Source organism: Apteryx rowi, unplaced genomic scaffold (assembly GCF_003343035.1).
Source record: "Apteryx rowi isolate R43461 unplaced genomic scaffold, aptRow1 scaffold_449, whole genome shotgun sequence".
Taxonomy (NCBI): domain Eukaryota; kingdom Metazoa; phylum Chordata; class Aves; order Apterygiformes; family Apterygidae; genus Apteryx; species Apteryx rowi.
The window spans coordinates 40-23,634 of NW_020450704.1; the positions used below are offsets into that span (position 1 = coordinate 40).

At 37.6% G+C, this 23,595-nt stretch overlaps 1 protein-coding gene across 3 annotated transcripts in view; it reads right to left on the reverse strand.

Moving 5' to 3' along the window:
* Positions 1 to 239: 239 nt before the first annotated feature.
* Positions 240 to 23,595, reverse strand: part of BZW2 (basic leucine zipper and W2 domains 2) — a 31,512-nt gene continuing 8,156 nt past the window's right edge. Inside the window, exons 4-10 of one of the 3 annotated variants that reach the window (XM_026077110.1) lie at positions 22,625 to 22,690; positions 15,958 to 16,093; positions 12,062 to 12,171; positions 9,893 to 10,063; positions 9,271 to 9,417; positions 4,707 to 4,845; positions 240 to 891 (exon numbers count right to left, since the gene is read on the reverse strand). In XM_026077110.1, the coding sequence (XP_025932895.1) occupies positions 872 to 891; positions 4,707 to 4,845; positions 9,271 to 9,417; positions 9,893 to 10,063; positions 12,062 to 12,171; positions 15,958 to 16,093; positions 22,625 to 22,690 (789 nt within the window). In that variant the 3' untranslated portion in view covers positions 240 to 871. The other 2 variants (XM_026077108.1, XM_026077109.1) reach the window with 2 other exon arrangements.

The window sequence follows — 23,595 nt, forward strand, 5'->3', positions numbered from 1 at the left end:
AGCGACAGGACGCGAGGCAATGGGCACAAACTGAAACACAGACAGTTCCATCTGAACATGAGGAAAAACTTCTTCACTGTGAGGGTGACAGAGCACTGGACCAGGTTGCCCAGAGAGGTTGTGGAGTCTCCTTCTCTGGAGATATTCAAAACCTGCCTGGACAAAATTCCTGGAAACGTGCTCTAGGTGACCCTGCTTGAGCAGGGGGGTTGGACTAGATGATCTCCTGAGGTCCCTTCCAACCTCAGCGATTCTGTGATTCTGTTGCTTTTAACTCGAACTGCATAGCTATCAGTGGTAAAGGGCAAAGCATACCCTAGTTGCTAGTGCAATCAATCAATCAGCATGATTCAGCTCAACTCTACTGCATCTAACTCTGCTGGGAGGACACAGCCTTAGGCAAGGGCTCTCTCAATACAAGGAATGCTACCCACAGTATAGTTATGGCAGAATGAGTCTTTATGGTACACAATTTTCTGCTGGGAAAAGTTTGCATCCTGTATCAAAAGAAGGTAACTGAATAATGAAAGTTTAGAGAAAGTTGTGTTCCATCAAAAAAACAAAACCTGTTTGTCAAGTGGAGCTTGAAGACTTGCTTCTTGTAAGTGCAGGATTCATAGCACATTTCTTTGAGAAGATAGTTTGCATCTTCTGGTTACGAGAAGACTGCAGATTAGTTTCTCTGAGGCCTAATTATGCTGCAGCAAATTTGGGTGCTTCTGATTCTTTCAGTATTTCATAAATGTTGACTTGAATTCTAATGCAATGGTACAGACGATATTGTGCCTGTTAAGGGTGTTTTCAGTCCAAAGGGTGAAAAATTCTGATCTTCATGAAAGAAATGGCTATTAACTTCAATAGCGCCAAGATTTCACACTTGAAACCTCTGTGCTGGACACAAACAAAAAGAAAGGAGGCTTTGCAAGTGAATATGGTATACAGCACGTAATCCAATAATAACCATGCTTATTTTACACACATTGCACATTGTGTGCAATTAAGAGATGCAGGGCAACGTGAATGCACTGAAAACCAACATATCTTACAGCTCATGTACAGCCAGCAAAGAAGCTGGCAACTCAGCAGATGTCACTCAGGAAAATGCTGTAATTTTCTTATTCTACAGTTATTGTTAAGAGTGTATGGTCAACATGAAATTGGCAGGTTTTTTTTAAATGATGAAATATAGTTCTAGCAGTTTGTAAGACAATATCAAGGACTAGTGCTCTTCTACATAGTTACAAATATATTGAATAAAAATAGAATATTTTAGGCAAAAAAGAAAATAGAAAGCTTCCACTGATTTTAGTTTGGTATTGGGTCAGGCTTTGTAGATCCAGTATAGTCTATTTCTTCTCATTAGACATTAAAGTTCTAGGTCTTTTATTATTGGTACTTTTGTTTAAAACATCTAAGAGCTAGATGCAAGTAAAAGCCCCACCACCACCTCATCCAATAAAATTACGACCAAACAGTAAGTTCTAGACACTTAGAAAAAGCTAGGTAGCTTTGACAATCAACTCAAACAGAATCTACATACAGGTTCTCATGAAAAGTTAAAAAAAAGACAGAGAACATATTGCACAGATCATGGGTTATTTTGTAGAAGTGATCTACAACTTGTTGCCATACATTTCTGATCCTGTTGCTGTGCTCTAAGACTGGCTTAAATGTTGATTACAATTTTACTGGCTTTTAGTGGTAACCAGAGAGCAATGACATACCCACGGCTCAGTGTAGAACTGGCCAGCTTTTTCCTCTACTGTAGCAGGAGCACAAAGATATAATAAAGCCAACAAGCTTTAAACAGCTATAGAACTACTTTTGCAGATTATACCTATATGTGTAAAAAGCTGCTACCATGTATGAAAAAAAGGGCTTGGGTTTTGGCTGGAGGAAGAAGGGATATTCCTGCTTGTTTACAGACGGGACAGATTTCAGAAGAAAAACCCAGACTTTCAGGCCTTTCAGATGCTAATGAGCTCAACCATTTCTGCTGATACGTTCAGGTATTTCCAGGTAATTTTCAGGAAAGTAATCCAAGGGCTATTTTATGATGGAAATAGGGAGCATTTAAATGCAAGATGCTGGATACATCCATGAGAGAGTAGTCATACAACTAAATTTATCAAAGCACAGGTGGCACTTGGTGCCCATCACTGATGACTATCTTCATGCCGAGGAAATACTCCTTCATAATGAGTAATAAGCAATAAAGTGTCCACATGCCTGCTGGTGGAAAGCTACATTAATGATTTGGTCATCCACAGATACTCCAATTTGTCACTAGAAAAAGTTCATCGGGTACTCTGAAACCTTTCCAAATCCTATGGAGCTTACAGTTGAAACATAACAAAAAAGGGGAAGAGGGGCTTCTGTTCCCTCACCACCAACCATACCATAGCCAGTAATAGGGTTGTTGTCCTTGACTGTTAGGAAACAGAAGATAGGCTCTCATAAGCAATGAAACTGTAATAAAGCATAAGAGCCCAAAAGGACCTGGTGGCTCATTTCTAGTGGTAGGTGTGAACTGGAAAGAAGGGTAGGGAAGATCCATGAGCATTGAAATGAAGCAGATGCAGGCCCAGGCAGTGCTCAGGCCCCAGTTCAGGCTCGTATCCTTCTCACAACTCTGGACAAGCCAAAGCCATAAGCAGTTAAAGCATGATAATATTATGTAGGAGAAATAGGAGGACTAATGCTCCCAAAGCCTTTCCTGGTTAATCCAGTAGTATGTCCTTGGCCAACGGACGCTGTCAGACTCCAAAGCTGCTTTAAACAAATGGAGTTGATGACTTCCTGAGTCCAGCACTCAGAAGGGCCCTATGCCTGGTGGCTGTAAAGCCAGGCTAGCAATTGCTAGCAGGCAGCAGTATATCTGCTAAACAGGACAGATGCAGCTTCAGTCTAAATGGACTAACGAATGGGTGGCAGCTGTGCTGCTGCACGACTGCATCATATGCTAGAGAAGCAGATGCTTCAGCATGCCTATTTCTGCCCAAGATATCCTAGACAGAAATATAGGCACATGCACTGTGAATATTTTACATTCTGGACACACTGAACTCACTGTAGAACAATTCCAGGATGTACCATACAGTTGATCCAAACACTCTTCTAGACACTATGGGAATCCTAAATAATGTCATGGCACCTGTAGTGCTAAGGCTAAAATCTTCTCATCCTTCCTAACAAGTCTTCCCGCAAGTATATCTTCAGAGTCATAACAAGGGCATGTAGGGTGAGTGGAGTAGGTGGGAACTGGGTTTTTGGAGCAGCTGATTAATTTTAATGTACACCTTAGTGATTTTTTTTTTTTTTAAATACTTCAGAATGTCAAGGTTGCTCTTGCAGACTAATGCAGTAATGACTTCACAAAAACTTTGAAAGGAATCCTATACAAAACTATTCCTGTTTTAACCATAGTTTATGGTTTGAATGCACAGCCGTTACAGTGCTCATTCAGCATGCCCAAAGTGAATTTTCTTTTCTAAAGAAAATTGAATAAAGTGCTTGCTGCAGGTTGCAGTTTCAAGTTTTTCCTTAGTCATTAACAGTCTTTACAAATTTTAGAATTTGAGGGCAGATGGACAAAAAGGTTTATTGTTTTTTCATTTAATCATTGAGGCCCCATATTGACCCAGTGAGGATGGAAATAAATTCATCTGATTCATCTAGTTTTACCTTCTGAAGCCATGCAACTGTTCTAACAATCTGAACCCGTTTGCTTTGAAAGCGTACCTGGACACAACTGTGTGAAACAAGGATCAATACTGGCTTTCTACTCCTGCTGCTTTTTCTCCTTCAACTATTTATAGCAAGAACGTCAGAACAAACCGGTTGGCACCCACACATCACAAACAGAACAAACTATTCGTTTCTATGACAACCCGATCTGAATAAACTTGCTAAGAAGTCAGCTTCACAATAAAAATGAAATCCCTCAAATTATGGCATCTGCAGGAAACTGACAGGAAAAAGAAAAGCGGAAGTGAAAAACTGGCCTGGTCTTTCTTCCATCAAGGGCAAAGCAAAAAGTACCATCCACTTTAACAGAGAAAGAACAGCATCTTTTGAGAAGGAAAAAGCTTCATTCTGCCAGGGGAGAATAACAAGAAAACCATGAACAATCTCCCCCACAAGAAGGTTTCCACTTTTAATGTTCATTAAAATCAAGTTCTTCTCCCTCTGCCCCATCAGGACATCAGGAATTTATAGAAAAATTTTGCTAGTCCTGGTTTTATACTGGGGCTAAACTGTACTTGAACAGACAGTGGATGTTGCTGCGATTCTGCTCACGCTTCTTGACTACAAGATAAATGTGACAAAAAGAAGGGCTTGTTTTGACTTTTCCTGGTGGCACATGGAACATGAAGTACCTTTGTAAGGCACTTCAGAGTTCAGTTTCACCATAGCCTTTCCCATATGCAACACCCAGAGAACTTCTGTTTCCTATTATAGCAGAGGTAGGTGGTTGGCACAGAGAGTAACTATGCCACTGGAGAATCATGTGTATTCAAAACAGTTCTTCCTACAAGGGGGCCATTCAAGGAATCTCTTGCTAGTTAACCATTCTAGCAGATCAAGAGTTTAGCCCTGTCTGCAATATAGGCTAATACATGCTTAATAACTTAGTAAAACATGTGCAAGTTAATGCTAGGTACAATGTTCATGTACAGCATACAACACTGGATATAGAGTCTTACCTTTATAAAAGAGTACCACTATCTTCTGAAAGGCTTTCATGAAGTGGATGTTGTCATAACAGTACTCCTGAACCTTCTGGAGAAGGATTAACTCCGACTGGCCTTGAGTGCTGAAGACAGCAAGCAGGGGGGCATATTGCTGAAAGAGGGACAGGGTAAAAAGCAAAATGCATGTCAATATACTGGAAATAAAATAATAATAAAAACTTTTCTAATGTATGGTAGCATGAATTTCATCCCTGAAAAACAGTTTCACTGAAACCTAGAATTTACTTGCCAGCAGCATTTACCTAAATACATGCAATGCACATGCATAAAGATCCATGAGATTTTGTAAGATGTGCAGCACGCTGTGAATTAAATTTCAGCGCTATGTTTAGATAGAGCATTTTGTAAAATGAACTTATAAAGCTTATATGTTGAAGTACTGCTGCTTGTACATTTTACAAGATAGCATGCTACTGACTCAGGAATAATGTTTTTTCCATGTTCACAATGTAAGAAATTCAAGGATGAAGCTCCTGAAAATACAAATCTCCAGTCTCACAAGGATTTCAGAAGTCTTAAAGTAACAGAATAAAATTCAATTATTCCAGGTTAACTGTGATCAAATGTCATTAGTTTTTCTCATTATCACTGTGAGACTTTCACGATGACCTTTCCTTCGACAGAGAACCGTATTTTCAAAGCATGGTATTAAATGCTAATGATACTCTGAGAAGACAGTAGCAGTACACTTCATTGTCTTTTCCAGGATGTTAGCATAAGTTTTAATTTTAAGAGTTTTCAATATGAGAAAAAATGCTTAACAAAAAGAAGCTTTTATTTATTTATTTATTTTTAGGAGCAGCTACCTTTTTATCTTTTATTATATTATTAAAGTCCCTCAAAAGAAAATGAGAGACCTTAATTCATGCACTCTTTTCTGAAAAGCTACCATGTTTTATTCATCTTTCCTATTTCCTTTGCTCTTATTAGTAGCTTTAGCCTGTAATGAGTCCAGCTAAGACTGCAATCTTAAAATTAAGCTAATATTAAAGGTTTTTTTCAGAGTCGAAGAGAAGACAAATTACCATTGGTCTTCAGAGCCACTGGATAGATATACTTTAATGTTACTATTTACATTGTTCTTGCATTGATCAGTTCAACCTTCTTCATAATATTCAGTGACATTGTCAGTTTGGTGTTTTTCAGCTGCATTTGTAGTGCCTTTATATAACGGAGTTCCAGTCTGTGACTAGGGCTCCTAACTGATGCAATCATAATGAAATACTAACCAGCAGCATTGATGCACCCATTCTTAAAATGTTAGGACTTTTTTTTATGAGGAACTAATTCCTGAAGTTTTTACTTAACATGTCCACTGGAAAAACTATTAATATGGATGAAAATAAAATAAAACTTGAAAGGTTCCTCCAGAATATCTTTTGCAAAATAATTATCAGCTACTAATTTACAGAAAGGGAGAGCAAGAAATCACATAGTAACTGTCCTAACAGCCAGCTAGGAAGGCAGAATACATCATTAGTTTTGGAAGAAACTCTTTTGCATAATTAACTATGAAAAATGACTAGAAAGTAGCTAACATTAGCAATTAGTTTTTCATTTCCCTCATGTATTGACAGGCGCCACACAGGCAGGCGTGGGACTCCAGATGGTGCAGCCCATAGAAGAGGGGTTTGCTCTGGGAGCTCCCCAAGAGTTAACATACCCCAGGTGCACCACGGCTGGCACCACCACACTGTGGGGTTGCTGTAGCCTGGGGGCACACCCTCCACCGACTCCATCATTGACAAGACTAGATAAAGGAGAAGTGACACCACAGACCCACACCGTAAACATCTAGGTGCTGTGGAGCCATTCCCCACCCAGAATGACCAGTTCATGGGCTCATTATTACCAACTGAGCAGTGCCATGGGCTGAGCACTGGGTCACCTGCTGATGTGCACGCTGGTATTGGTATAGCTGTGGGCTGGCATTGCTCTAACCGGGCATAAAAGAGAGTCAACCACATATGCTTATGGGGACTCGGACCCACGGTCAGCTGGCCTGTGGACCCAAGGACCCACCCATCAGTGGGGATGCCCCCGATGTCAACAGCATGGTGAGGAGAAACCAGGGAAAACTATACCAGAGGGGTGGCCCATAAGGGGCGAGAGCAGTCACTATACTGTGCGCCCGTTGCTTGAGAATCTGGGGAAAACTATACCAGAGGGGTGGCCCTCGAGGAAAGGGCAAGAGCAGTCACTGTACCTGCACCTGTGATTGAACTGTAGAGCTCTGATATGTATCTATATTTTCAGTATTGTTATATTTCTAGCTCTGCTACACTGTTAGCTTTGTTATAACCTCTTAGCTCTAATAAATTCTCACACTTGACAAATGATGATCTCTCAAGTTCAGTGCAACTAACCCCAGAATCCGAAAGAATCCCCTAGGCCCCTCTAGTGGTGTGTCACAAGGTATAAACACATCTTTAGAAACAATGTTATTTTTTTGACACAGCACTGCAACACTTAGACTATCAAGATTCTCTCTTACCTTCAGCCCTTTAAACTAATATTTCGTGCCTTGGTACTTCTTTTCTTTTCACCGAGTTCCTAACAATGCAAGTTATTAAAAGGAGTCTAATGACTTCAAGAGACTGGCGCCTAGATGTCACAGTGCTGAAAATTATGCTTTGTCAAAGTTATCTGTTAGATCCAGTCATACAAGAATAAATCACATCACCTGTCATGTTCCACTTTAAGTATGTGATTATATGCATACTGACTTGCATCATCAAGGCAAAAAAACTCCAGATTGTTTCAGGACATGTCCACACACAGGAGGACACAGGGACTAGGCTTTGTGCCATGCTAATACAGTTACATGACTTCTGGAATCAGGTCACACACCTGGTCAGCTTGGAGTCCAGAGGAAGCCAAGATCTGTCTATACCTATCCATAGAGATAGGATATGAATTGGAAAGACTGTTCATTTTTGAACACTGAAATGTAAAGAAGAGGCTGGAGAATTCTACATTTCTATTTCTGTTGCTTCTGTTAAAATCTTACCTGTAAGTGCAAATACTAAATACCCCATACAAATTTGTCATCTGTTTTTAAGCAGTGGACGTAAATATAAAGACGTGTATCTTATTTAGGCAAGATGACTTGCTTGATTCAGTGGGGTTACACACATGGCTATGGACTATTCAGTAAGTGAGATCTGTAGGACAAGGCATCAAGTCAACAGTACTAGACAATAAACCTAAAGGGATACAACACAAGTGATATGATCAATTACCATATTGAAAGAACAAGAAAACAATGTTCCTTTTCGTTTTGTAAACTATCCCATCTTTCTACTGCTATTTGGGTCCCTACAGCTGGAGAAGATTTCAAGGTCTGCATTCCCTTTTATCATTAAGGACTATACAAGATCCCAAACAACTATGTTTTTAGTGTGACACATGTCTCTCTTGGGAAACCAAATTCAGATGAAAGGATCAGCAACAGTAGGAGCTAAACCAACATGGGAACTTCAAGTATGGAGAGGCATCCAATATGAAGAGGAAAGGAATTCTGACCATGCTCAAAATCCATTCATCATAAAGAATAAGGTACAGAATGTCTTTGGGCAATCTTTGCAGTGCAAGCTGTGAGGAAGAATTCTCTTGCTCACGGTTTACCAGAGGACTAATTTGTAGAGTCTCTCTGCCTCTGTTCTCAGTTCAAATGTCTTACACTGTACAATTCTTCCAAACTTTGCTGATGAATACCAACCATAACAATGACTTCTGATGTCTCAGCATCATTCCTTTTCCAAGGTTATGAGAGCTTTTGTACCACTATTAACTGTGATCCAGCAATTTGTCATCACTTAGCAAACTACGACCTGAACTTCTACGCATTCAGTTCTCTTATCGACGAATATCCACCAGGAGAGTATTCTGGACTGGAGAATAACCATGCTTACAGCGCACAAGCTCTCAGCCAGCTCTATGCAGAACCAGCTCTTGACTCGTTAGTTGAGAAGTACCTGCCCAGCTCTCACAGTCAGCTTAGGCAGGAAACATTTTCACACAGATTGAGCTAAGCAGCCATGCAAGATCTATGCAAAGCCAGCACAGGTGCCGCCTCACCATGCCCTCAAAACTTCTTTGCCTCTGGCAAAGACATTGCAAAAACAGTTCCAGCAGGGTTACTAGTCAGGTATGAGCAGAGCTGGTTCTCAACATTTGCTTAGCATTGTGGCCAAGGCAGGAAGCCTCTCAGAGTCCACAGTACTGGAAAGCATAATGCAGAGATGCTTAAGCTATGACCACCTCACTTTGACCTAGTTCTCTGCATTGCATGCCTCAGGGGATCCTATAGTACTCAATAATCTGAACTTTTCACTTTTGCATTACCTTGTCTAAAGGGGAACAGTCTATACACAATATATTCCAATACTTTGGTATCAGTGTTAGCCCTCAAGACCCTATATCTTCTGGATTTAAAGGTGTAAAAACTTGACAGCTATAGAATGTATTCTGTTAAATTGACAGCAGCCCTTCCCCTCTTCACCCACGCACACACCTTCAGATGTTTAAGAGCTTGCTCTGCAACCAGCTCTTCCTTCTTGTTCCACTCCACAGCATTCATTACACAGGTCCAGAGGAGACCAATCACTGCTGGCTCTGGCAGCTCATTTCTTTTCATTTCTTCTTTTACATAAAGCACTACCTGGAGCAGGAAATAAACTGCTGTCTTACACAATATTTCCAGTCAACTCTGACTTATCAAATATTTGCAGTCATTTACAAGTACAAGTACCACCACAATATAGAGATAATAAGAAACAAAATTAGAATAATAATAATAAAAAGGAAGCATTTAGCATGTTTTTATTCAGCAACACTACTGTTACTTGGCTACAAGTTTTATCCCTCCCATCCACCCTAGCAGTTAACAGTTAACTAAAATGCATTCTCATCGAGGACACCGGGACACAAAAATAATCAACTGCACTTGAAAATCCAGAGGGCGTTTTGTTGTTTTAGTCTTTTGAAAGCAGAGTGAACTGATGAATAAATTAAGATAACTTAAAGAAAATCGGAAGAAACCTATAAGGCACCTACATCTGATCCTCTCTACCTACTGTTTATTTAAGTCTTTGACTATGATTATATAAACAAACATTTTTAAAAACAGTCTTTACCTCTTTAATTGGGCATTCCTGAGAGAGACGTTCTTGTAGTTCTTTCTGAAGTTCTTTACGAGTCCCCAGTGACTGCTGAACTCTAAGGAAATCCGAGAGCTCTTTTAGACCTGCATCAGTAAAATACTTGGCAAAATGATCCACATTCTGCCGGTTGGCTGGAAATAGTTCCTAAAAGACAGAAATGCTCTCTGTTAAATAAACAGCTAATTATTCTTTCTTGATAGAGCAGAACGTATATTTTTTAAGAATGAACTCCATTAGCCACCTGTTATTGCACTTTAAAAAAAAAAAAAAAAAAAGCTCAGTGATTGTATTAACACTGGAAAAGTCAACACTTCATTCACGTTGCTGTGTTTCATTGAAGGAGGGGGGGAAAATGAATATTCAGTTATGCAAAAAACTTAACACCCTCTCTACATTAAGTGCATATACTCATTAATAGTTGTGAATTTAAGATGTCACTCAAAACAACAACTCTTAGAGGCATTATACCTTTTCCAAATTCCAAGAATATTCTAGAAGATGGTAAAGCCATTACATGTTCACCACATTCACTATGCCCTCCAAGTGTTTCTACATTTACCTTTCAAAATATTAGCAATATATAACTGGTTCAGGCACCCCAGCCTAATATCACTACTCTGTTAAATCTGGTCTAATGAACCATTTCAAAATTTTTGTGATAAAAGATCAAAATTTGTTATGTAAACTGTTAGCATTACCTCATCTAGGCATGTGAGACTGCTTATGACTTCTAATTCAAAGACACTGTAAATCTATGACTTATGAAAAATCTAGCTACTGAGAAAAGTTAAAATGATTCTTAAAAATTGCTACAACTAATACCCCAGCTTGGCAAGGATTCAATGGTATTTGCTTACAAGCCAAGTCTTGGTGTCTAAAAGAATGATTTGTGGTCTGGATAGTCATATATATATATACACACACACACACATATATGTGTATACATATATGTATGTGTATATATATACACATATATGTACACACACATATATATAAAAAACAAAGAAACTGCAGTCCTTCAATCTGTTTACTTTCTGAAAAGCAGATTAAGAAGAAACTTTCATCAAGGCATCTGTGCTAGGCAACATCATCTGATACTTGATGGCTTTTTAATATAGCAGCATAATGAGAGTAAAACAGCTGAAGGCTTTAGTCAGTAAAGTTTGAAACAGAAATAAGATACAGTTAGCTTTATTTTTCCTCTCTAATAAACAGTTTAATTAGCCAGTTTCCCAGCTATGTGGCAAATTCTTTATCATTTGGATTCTTAAAATCATACGAATTGAAGAGATGAAGGGGTGCAGAAGGATGTTTTGTTTTTGAAAGATTCTTCTCTAAATATAAATTGAGGCAGAAACAGGAAATACCGGTGAAACTCTCTGGGTGGTGCTACACAGGATGTAGCATGTTGCATTGGATTACCACAGCAATCTTTTTAAGAATTAAAAAAAAAGATATATTGATCTTCAGACCTTCAGAAAGACAGTAGGAGTGAAAGGCACCCAACATATTGCTGCATATTCAAATATACTCTAAACACCTCAGGCCATTGCTATAAACACAGGACACAAGCTTGAGTAAAAAGGCTGAAAGCTTTCCTGCATTGCTCCTAGTAGCTCTGCTGTCATCACCATAAGACCATTTAACTTACTCAAGTGGCCATACTGTGGGAAAATTAGCTTATTGCACTATCTCTATACTATTTAAACACTTGCATCAGAAAGCTACATTCTGATCATTTGTGATAACACACACCCTTTATATTGAATTATATACAAAGGTAAAATATATTTCAAAAAAATAAAAGCCTTCACACACAGTTGCTGGTGATGTGTGGTTTATTAGCACCTGTTAGAGAAAAAACATTTAATTAATTTCTGAGCCCCTTATATATAAATGCCTTTCAGAAGGCATTTAACTACAGAAAAACAGAGACAGAATGGAAAAACATGTGATATTTAATTCTCCTGAACCTGTATCAGTGCCACAGCCATAACAATATTGCCATGATTCAAAATATTTAAAAAATGCTAAAGGAGTCTAAGAGGGAGTTAACATGCCTACAGGAAACTATCATTTGAATTTTATTTTCTTCCTTTCCTCAATGACAAACAAGAATATCTGAAAATATATAGTACTTACTAGCAATCTTTTATCTAGGTTGGCTTTTCTTAAAGCAGAGGTAACAGAATTGGCATCTTTCTCTGCCATCCATGCTTTAAAAAGCTTTACAGCAAAAGAAGCTGCAATCCCTGTTTGAGAAAAACAGAAAACATGCTTCAGCAATTTTCAACATGGTTACAAGAATTTAATATGGAACAAGAATACATTTTATGACCACAGGAACAAACACGTAGAGCTGAAGTGTACATTTTTTTCCTTAATGCAGTATTAACTTTTTCAAGTACGTTACATTGTTTGAAAATCTTCTCATTCTGTTTTACCCCTCTACATTCAACTTTTCAAAGACCTTCCTTTCTGCTTTTCCTTCAATTGTTTTTTCCTTCCTCTGTAATTTACAGTCCAGGCCAAATGCAAAACAAAAAATTCTGAATTAAATCAGTTAGGAAATGAAGGCAGGAAATAGAGACTAGTCAGGAATAAGAACTGAAAGACTTACTAAAAACCCCTTTGAATTAGGTAAGTCCTGGACTTACTAAACTTTAAGGTTACTGATTGTACCACATCCTTCTAGGAGGTATTTAGTAGCTGGTAGGACCATGCAAATACTATTTAAAGGGGAAGAAGCTCCTTCCGAGACACAACATAGTGTTCTGCATTGTTAGAGCTCTACTTCAGTTAGTCATAGCTTTACCAACGGAGGTATAAGCCCTGAGCTCCATATCTCTTTCCCTCCAACACGCTTCCCTAGAGTGGCGCCACCGCATCTCTTCTGCTACTCAGCCACAAGTGGCAAGTGCAGGGCCCGGGAAGGAAGCTGCAGAGCTGTTCTGCAGCTGGACACACATCTCTTCCTGGCTGAAAAGTTCTTCTATAGGCCAGTTAATGCTTCTCCATACTACATTAACATCAATATTTACAGTAATATTGAGGATGGTGATAATGACAATGGCATCCTATGCTACAGCCAATTGCCACAGTTTTCTGTTTCACCTCCAAACAGTCCTAAAGCTCTAAGAGCTTGGTGGGACTGACCGGTAGGAACTAGCTAAGTCATTCTTAGCTACTTTACAGGGATCCATTCTTTCTATTTCTAGGATACATTGATTAAGTGAGTCACTAAACAAAGAAGGGAAGAGATCATTCCCCAAGCAGTATAAACTTTAATAATGTTCATTACAAATCCTGACTATTATGAGAGTTTTGCCAACCTTATTTCAAGAACTTAGCTGTAAGACATGATTCTTAGAGAAGTACTATATGAAACTATGAATGCACAACGCCATAAAAGAGAGGCTGAAAAATACTACTTTGGGCTTGTTTTACGTATTGTACATCAGGTTCCAAATAAAATCAGCATGATGCCGAGATCGTAAATAAACATGAGCTGACTACTCAATAGTGACAAACATTTTTCAGCTAACAGGGGACCTAATAATAATGTACACCTACAATTCTGAATATGAAAACGCAGTTCAGCATATGAAAGATGTTCATATGCATTCCAGAGCTTTGGCTGAACTTGTATAAAGATGTCAGAGACATTTATAGCTAGCTATCCACAGTCCACATGTTCTATATAATAACTGAGAATAGCTGTGACAATATTAAACCATTCATATGGGAGGGCAGGGGAAATGCAAACAAAATCTTTCCACTGTGTCACCATCATAACCCCTCTTTCAGCAGTGTCTGCTAGCACATATATCAGAGTTTGGCTTGAAACACATCTTTTATTAGACAACAGTAAAATCCACACAGCAGCTTGTTAGGCCACATGCTACTTCTTTATGAAAGCAAACATAAAATAGCAAAAAGGCTGACCAGCTGCAAAAAAGCACACCAGCAACAAAAAATACTTTCTTTCAGATCACTGGAATAGCTACCAAAATTAAATGGAACTGTCTGTCACCAAGCACTGTCCGAACAATCCTGTCCCTAAATCTTTTCTCAAGTTTTATCTTTAAATGAGATAGACTATGTGCCACTACAATTATTAGAGAAAGGTTGTTCCAGGGCTTCACCACTCTTCACCATATGTTTTCAAACTTCCTTATAATTTACAGTTCAAATACATGATTGGCCAGTTCCTATATTCTATTTGGGTATTGCCACTGTCCTTTCCTGTAAATAGCTTTTCTTTTCTTCTGGTTTTCCCTTTCAGCCCTATTTGCAGAAAGCAATTTCAACCACTCATTTTATTGATTATCCTCGTTAGCTGTTCTTTGCTTTTGCTCTAGTTTTTGAACATGGGTGACAATAAGGGTATACTTAACCCCGAAGAGGTCTCAACAGTGCCTTGACACTTCTCTGTCTCTGCTAGAAATATATTAGACATCCCCCAAAGGCATTTTTTTCCCATACACACTTGACACTAAAAGTAAGGACAACAGTGAAAAAAGGCAACCCTAAAATGAGTTCAGTTATTGGTAACATCCCTCAAACTTGACAGATCTCGCGTCAGCACAATCTACCCTAACCTCCCTTTCAGCCAATTCTTTGCCAACATTACAATTCTCATTCTGATCAACAACTCCCTCAGCTCACCTAATTGTTTCTCCCTGTGTTTTACATTTAACCTCACCTGCTCACACTTTTTTTTTTTTAAATAAATCAAAGGAATGCATCACATTTATTCTTGTACAATTTAGTTTTTTTAAGCCTTGATCTTTTCTCTATTTTTCATTTATCATCATGTCTTTAATTACTTTCCCCTTAAAAAGTCTATTCAAAACCATTCATTGAACAACCTTTTTCTCAAATGCTGACACAAGTACATTTTTGGTAAATATAAACCGACAACCAAAGGTGTAAGTGAGCTTCTGACAAACATTTAGAGCTCCTAGAAACACAAGTTCATAACACAAATGGCATTTTTTCAAGGATTTTAACCTAACAATTGTATTCTTAAAATGTTTAATTTAAAATATAACAAGTTACTTCAGTTTTAAAAAACAGTTTTCAGATGCTTCTTGTGCTCCCATAACTAAAAACAGGCTTTCATTTAAAAACATTACAGGCCATTATCCTAAGACACGGATTAGTGCTTTTGTTTGGATTTTCTCCTAGTTTAATTCTGATTGTGAAAGCTGTGGGTGATGACAGAACAAGGCTGCAGCTGTGGCTTTTCTTTCTGCAGCATTTAGAAAACAAATGTAATAGCATGCTGCAAATGAGAATGTTCTGTTTCTGAAAGTAGAAGAATTTATGAAAGAGAAATGTTTCATAAAAACTCTACAGTATTGGCAGTGAATTCACAATTATTCCAGGTAATCAGTAACTGGCAGAGAAAAGACACTGTCAAGCAAGCATTTGGAAAATCAAGACTCCCAGGTGGATGATTATAAATCAAAAACAAAACCTCATCGCAAAAAGGCACCGTGCCCTAAGATTGGAAGACCGATGGTAGATGCGAGTCCATGGCATCAGTGATTAACAGTGATCATTACTGGTATGAAGGCAAAACAGAGGGTTTGGGGTTTTTTTGTTTTTCTTTTGAAATATCCACTTGGGCTGTATGTGCTCTCTGTCCCACTTCACACTCACAGGCACAAAACGCTGGCAGCTCTTGAAAAATGGTAGCAAGTATATCTCAGCAATAGATGTTATACTTCTCACCTTTATAACATCATAATAATTCAGACAGATACTAAGTTATATGTAAGTGTGTTTACACAAACGTATAACTTCTACAAAACCTACACCCTTTTTTTGTGTGCTTTTTTGTTGCTATTTTCTGACTTTTGACTGCCTTCTTGTCAGATTTTGTCAAGTATGTTGGTTTTTGCTGTCAGTATATACTTTAAAATACTGCTTTATGTTGAACAGTTACAGTCTTCCAACATTTAAAAGATGTTGTATAAAATACACCTCCTATTAAAGCTAAAATAAGGAAGAAAGACCATATGGAAAATTACCTTCTTTGACTATATTGTCAGTGAAGAGGCTTGTTAAAATTGTAGCAGGAAGAGTCCCATTGGCTAACAGGATCCCACTAAGCATTGCCAACTTTGTCTGTTCTGTTTCAGAAAAGGCTTTAAGAAACAGCAGAAGCTGTGGGTCAGAGAAGAGAAGAAGAAGAAAAAAAACCCAAACAGATATAATTGAACCACAGACAATAATAACAGGTAGAGAAGAATATTAATGAACAGTTTATACCCCCCCCAAAGTCCCACTGTAATTAACAGTAATGTCAAAATCTGTCCTGAAGCATGCAGTGCTATTTCACTTGTTACTTATGACTTCGCTTTCCAAAACGATACAAACCTGTGGAGTACTGCCTTACTCTTACTGCCTTACAGACAAGGTCTGTCTTATCCAAATATAGACACATACACAAACAAACAAAGGTGCTTGTTAAAGGCCTAAGAGTGTGGAAATTAAGGGGAGTTACTGAGGAACACAGACTTCCTGATTTCAGCAGGCTCATAGGAGCCTGCCCACTCACGTCTTCAGGATTTGGATCAAGCACTACAGCCGCAGTTCATTTTCTAACTTACAAAATCCATTATTCATGCAAACAACCCATTATTCATGCAAACAATAATGATGCATTATCGGATTGGATTAAAGATGAAAAAGTTTCCTGTTTTCCTTTTGAGAAAGGGAACACAGAGATTTTCTATTGGCCAAAATCAGAAATAATTTTCAAATTCAGACATTCTTCAGAAAGCTGACAGGAAAGGAAAGACAGGAATACCTCATCATTCCCATTACTAATTACAACAGAAAATGATTAGCTTGTGGAAAAGTGATGTGCTAGAAGATCTGGACTAAGCATTTACCTTGTAAAGTCTAAAAATAACAACTAAATATATAGAGGATTCATTCATTTTATTTTAATGTATGAAATGAAAATATTTAAAGTCAATGACTTTCAAAAGTGCACTGATGCAGTACAGTAAATCTCCTTTCCTTTATACCAGGAACAAAAYTGTACAAAATAAGATTTTGTCAATAGCATTTCTGTTAACAAAAACGTGTTCTTAACATGTTAACAATCGGAATGTGGGTGCTGGGAAAAAGGATGCTAGATGGCAAAGGGCAGCTTCATTCATTGCAAAAAGTCACTGAATCTACCACAAGCTAATGCACAAATTAACCAACAAGAAAAAAAAAAGAACACACACACAAGAACGTAGGAATATATTTCTGAACCACTGTGAATTCACTGTGAACACAGTGACATTTTACAAATCCAAGTAACGAATAAAGTATGTTATTAAAACATACAAAATGTTTTATGAATACCTCTCTATCTGTGAACATAAAAAGAGGGGAAAAAATCTTTTCATTCATACTGCAGTGCTTATATAACTTCAACTTTAAGTTACAGTTTACAAAAACCTCAGTGATTCAACCACAAAAATCATTTGGCTTTTATTGGGCTTCTGCCAAATACTTGCAAAACATAGTTTTAGCTTAAAAGAATAAATATGAAAGTATAAAATATCAAGGTGTAATTTTATTTCAACAAACTGACACACAACCAGAAAATGTAAGAAAATTTGGGATGCAAATGAATGGAATTAATATTTCTAAATACATGGATGAGAAACAACTGATATGCTGTATTTCAAATGCAGCAATTAATTGGCACATAATGGTGCAGGATAAAGAAACTGAAGGGCCTCCTTTAATGGAAAGACTGAAATTATTTTTTTACAGAATTTCAATATAAATCTAGTGTAAAATATTTGACTGAAGGCCTGGGTATTTCAAGTTTTCTTTATGCAAGCTTTATCAAGAATATTCTACCAAAATGCAATCTGCGGGAGAAAACAGCTAAATTATAACTTCTGCTCTTTAGTGCAAGTACTGAGGCTGAAACTGTTAGCAAAGACGAAACAGCTTTAGTTTCACAGCATAAATTTGCGTGTAGCCTACTTAACACCTATTTTTCTGCTCTTATATAAGCAAGAAATAAAGATTTTGATTAGAAGGTGGTCACACTGACTATTTCAACACATTAGACCAGCTTTTCAATTAATTTCTGAGGTGTAACCCACACTGGCTTTTGTCAGCAATGTCTAGACCATGAACAGTGTTGGATCCATCCATGTCATACTGGAGTCATGAAAGCAACAATACCAGTAATTCCAGCTGTAACATGAGTTATGCAGTCCAAGGTGGAAAAGAATTCAAAGAGAAAAAAATATCTTTACCTATCAAAGGACAACAGCAGTAACATGTTACTATTATTCAGAAATGCTCTGTGTGCACATGAAGATGATGCAAGAAAAACTTTCTTTCTACACAATATTAAATCTAACAGGGAAAAAAAAAAAAAAGATTGCACAACTTTAATACAATAGGAGAGAGGGGGAAGAACACCCAAACATTTATCAGTTCAGTTGAGAAATTTGTATTTGTTCAAATGTTTTGGAAGGCCTGAAATCACATATCTGTGAAGTTCACAGCCTCATCCTCTTCCCTTTTCTTTGCAACATGCTTCTTGCAAGTCTTTCAGAATGAATTCTAATTACGATGTTCTTGAACTGTACTCCACTGCAGCATCTTTGGAGCAGGGGCCTGCTCTTCTACATGTCTCCCACTGCCTACAGTACTGTGGGTGCTACTAGCATAATTTGTTTTATTAATATTTTGAAAAGTAGCTCTAACAACCTTCTATATTATGTGTCAATTTCTTCTGTTCAAAGATATTATTCTATACTTTCACGCAATTGCAAAACATGGCCTAATTTAGGGGGAGACTGGGTGATGGGAGGAATCAAAACCTTTAATTAACCCACTTAGGAACCATCAAAAAGAACAAGATGTTCAGTTCAAAGCTTTTCTTTTAGATTTTTATTGCCGATTTCTTTAAGAGCTCTTCTTTTGCCATCACTTATTACAAACCTCTACAGGAAGTCACGGAGTGTCCAAATTATTTCAGAATAGCACCAAACCAGCCACAAAGTTCTAACCTGATTCTCACCTGCTGTTAGACAAGCACTGGCCTTACTGCATTTGTTATGAATATAGACTGTTTCCGAGCATAAAGTGCGCAATTCTGGCTCACAGTGTTATATTTCTAGCATATCTAAAAACTCCCACCTATTTCAGTGGGAGTTTAGAATGCCTAATAAGCACAAAATCAGACCTAATGTGCTGTTACATGCTATTTTTGCCCTTAAAGACATTTTTTTTCTTTTAAAAAGTCACACAAGTTCTGAGCATAAAGGATATACATGACTATAAAAAAGGTGTATATATAACATTTAAAAGCATACAAAAATACCAGTATGTCTGTTCTCTTGCAATCTGGAAAACTTAACAGTGAAAACTAAGAAATTTTAACCACACAGTATGGTATCTTTTAATATCTTTATTATCTGAAGTGGTCTGTTGCTTTAGTATTTGACAGTTTGTCACATCTGTAGACAGTGCTGAATTGTCAACAATGGAGAAGGCAGCTAACGTAACAGATACCTGATGACTGATTCTTACCTTTTATTTAGCCAATTTAGAGCATCTCTGTTTCCTCCATGTTTGATTTCAGAATGTTAGTACCCTCACACCTCAGAATTCCCAGCCTGATTTAGGGTTCTTTCATTAGGGAAACAGGAACACGACCAAAGGACATCTCCCAGTACTTCAGATACTCTCATATAACTCAGTAATTTATATAAATTTAAGACCAAAAATATAATTATCTGTATTTTATCACAATTAAGATGATAACAAACTATACAGAATGCTTTACTAGTTAAACAAGTCAGCTGGAACAGTGAGCACATAAAGTCTCTTACATAGACTACTAAAAAACACCTACTTAAACATGCAAATACACTACATAGCTCATTTTGCATGCTTCATCCACTGATCTGAACAGAAAAAACATACGTAAGAAAGATGAACACAAATTTGGAACCAAGAACTTCACTTAAATCATTGCAAAAACTGAACACAGGTCTATGCAGTTACACTGGGCAGCACTGATATAAACTTGAACTGACTATATCAAAAACTAGCAGGTGAGAAAAACACTTAAACACTTTCTATTGAAATCCCTTGCACAAAATTAAAAATTCAGATGTAAAAATTTAGATGTACAGTTTGCTTACATCATTAGAGGAAAAAAAACTTTGCAATTTTGGGAAGCGAGAGTTAAGATAAAAAAAAATCTGAAAGCCAGAAGCAGGTACAAAAGGAAAAGGTGCCCAGAAATAATAATGTCCTTAAAGACAAAATTTTGAACTGGAAGACATAAAGCAAATACTTGCATGAACACTGCCATCTGAGACAATCTCTTCTTAAAGAGAAGTCCCACTAACACCATCTGTTTCCTAAGATTGAAACTGCTGGTCTTGCTTTGCTTTTTAGCATGACTCTTTCTGTGAGAAGAGCTAATTTCCCCCCAGTGCTCTAAACTGCCTAATGAATCTGCTAGAAAAATCTCTTCCATTGCTGGGATAGCAACCAATGAAATACCACGCCAGAGTCACTTTCTTGCTTTTCTAACTGCAGTCTAGGTTTGCTGCCATTTGAACTACTAAACCTTGCAGGAACACATACTAGAAATGCTAATGTACCTGTCCTGTACCAGCAGCTACTCTCACACACATTACTGCACATATTGATAAAAGCATTAAATAGTCAAAACCCAGTAGCCTTACTGGTCAGAAGACAGCCACTTGAAGTGTAGATTCACAAAAAAAGAGGGAGGAGAAAGGGAAGGAGAACGCCAACTAAAAGCAGTCTAAGAGTTTTAAGGTAATCACAGTGCTGCTGCAACACACAGGCCCGAATCTTCACAGCCACCTTCTTGGTTTCTAAATCTCTGACATGGGGTAGTGAAGGACTCTCCTCACTCCCCTCTCAGCACTGGCAGACAACTACACTAATTAAAGAAGAGAATGTGCACAGGGTCCATGCCCAAAGGCCAGGTCTTCAGGAGCCACACCAAGATTCTCACAGGAGCACAGAGCTACAGTGGTGATGGACGGGCAAAAGTAAAAATTAACTCCCACTCTAGGACCAATATGCAGGCGTAATCGTGTGATCTCTCCCGCAAGCTGTGATCTGACTCAGAAGAACACTAGTTCTTCATAGGGCCTCAAAAAAAAAAAAAAAAAAAAATTTTTTAAAAAGACCAAAAAAAAAAAAAAAAAAAAAAAAAAAAAAAAAAATCATAGCTAGAAAAAAAAATCATAGCACTGCTGAATACTATATAAAAATTATCTACATAAAGTTGAATCTTGCAGTCTCTGCAAGGTGAACAAACCCACTCTGAGCTCCATGCTGCCATGGCTAGGATGCTTTCAAAAGCTTTAAGTAAGATTTCAGATATCATGACTCCAGTCTCCAGTTAAACTGTACTTCAGATTTATGCTTTGTCTGAAGCTAATGTATGGTTAATCTTCAAATCAGAGGCATTTGTTCCTCAGCTCAAGAGTCAAATTATTCTGTATTGACCACGGTCTCATCTTGTTACTAGTGTGCAAAGTGAATTCTTATAAACTTAAAGGATTCAAAACCAGGCAAGTTACAGAAGAGAGGAGGCAGTTTGAATTGACAAGGCATTTGCTTAATATGCTGAATGCTCTCTGCAACTTGACTGCTATGAGTCAGCACTTCTCATGTCACTGATTATAGTAATTAACAGCAAGAACATTAGATCTGTGTGGGGACAGAGGTAAATTTAGGTCTTTAGAGTGATGTATTGCACAATCAGCCTCAGTTAATAGGCATTCTGGTCACAAGTGCAAAAATAATTTTCTATATGAGCAAGAATGTATAAATAAGAGCCAAATTCATTCAGCTACAGAAGAAGGTGGTGAGCCATCACTCCAGACTTCCCCTCACTTGACCCGTGTACTCATCTTTCTAACGTTTAAATAATATGTAAATATACTTTTAACTTATGGCACAGCACCATGTTATTACTTATTTAGGCTGTTAAAAACAAGAAAGAAAAAGATGATGTTCACAGCTGTTACTAGGAATTTAAAAGAGTTGAAATAAATAAATATTTGCTCTTCTCAAAAATTTCTACTCAGATTTCTCCTGTTTCCTTTGAATTCAGTCTCACAAGACAAAAAAAAAAAAAAAAAAATCTACAAATATCCACAACAGTTTAACAGACAAATCCTCTGAAAACTCTGCTAGCGTGATAATGACTCTCTTCTTGCATCTATCTATGGCCTTAAATTCAAAACTTGTCATTGGAAATCATTCCATATCATAAAAGCGGTTTAGTACTCATGCATCGAGTGCCATTTTGCAAGGCAGATCTGCATTTATTGCATGGAAGAAAACCACAGAAACCTGCTTTATTGGCAGGATAGTAACACCTCATCACAGTATGAGCCATACCCCCAAGCACATGGAAGTCCTGCACAGAAAAGTGCAGAGAAGGTGAGTTTGGTCAAAGTAACCAAAGGAAGCATTATTTCAGAATTACTCTAGATAAAGTGCTACTAGAAGTATTCTCATGGAGCTAAAGTTTCAGATTAAAGCTGCCACCTCTGCAAACTGTAGATTCTACCCTCTTTTCCGGCAGAGCTAAATAAGAACATCACATTACATTAGATACAGGGTAAAAAATATTAACCTGCAAGAGGAGATTGCTACCAACATTACCTTTTTGATTTCCTCTTCAAATGCCTTCTCCAAATACTTGTATCTCCTGATAAGTTTATTGAAGACCTAAACACAGATTAATGTTAAATATGTAAACATCGTAGCCACTCTCTTTTACAAAATAGGCAAAGGGAAACAAGACTGCCACTAGAAAATCTTTTAAAGAATGTCTTTGGCTAATCCATGATGACATTTTTTTTTTTTTTTAAACTATCGCCACAACTCCACAATAGGAAAGAAAAAAAATAGGTAGCATTGGTGCCTTCTCCTGATTTCATATTTTGCTTTACAGTTGTCTTTTAGACATTAATAAAGACATTGTTTTCAGGAAATAAGCAGTCAGCAGTGTAATATTTGTGCAATCATCTGTTGCATTGTCTGGTGAGTTACCACGAAACACCCTCCTCTGTTAGGCTGTTCAAAAAAAAATTAGAAAACAAGCTTTGCAATTCTTGCTTTATATCAGCAATGTCTGAATCAAAGAGCATTTACTACTGTGTGAGAATTTTCTTGTCCCAATTCTCAAAATTTTGTTCTACTCTCCTTTTTAGCCTACCCATGGATTCAACGGTGGTGCAGGAGGGGGAGAAGGGGTAGGAGGAGGTTAACAAATATAGGAAATTTCCCCTCTGCACCCCTCCTCTGATAATGTAGCTTTCTGGGGAAGCTGTCAGGTGTGATTGAATACAGTGAGGCAGTCAGGCAGCATTGTTGAGTATCTTCACTCAATACAGAATCTTTATCAAATACACTAACACAAATGCTTGCAAAACATGCTACAGCCATGGAAAGAGGAAGAACGTTTTACAGAGCTACTTTTACAAAAAGTATGCTCCTGAAAACGCTTATTGTTTTTTTTACTTTTTTTTTTTTTACCCCATCATGTGACCAAAAGATCATGAAAGCAGGAGAAGCATAGGTGCAGGGTGCACTCAGATGGGAGGAGAGATAAGAAAGCAAATAAACAAATC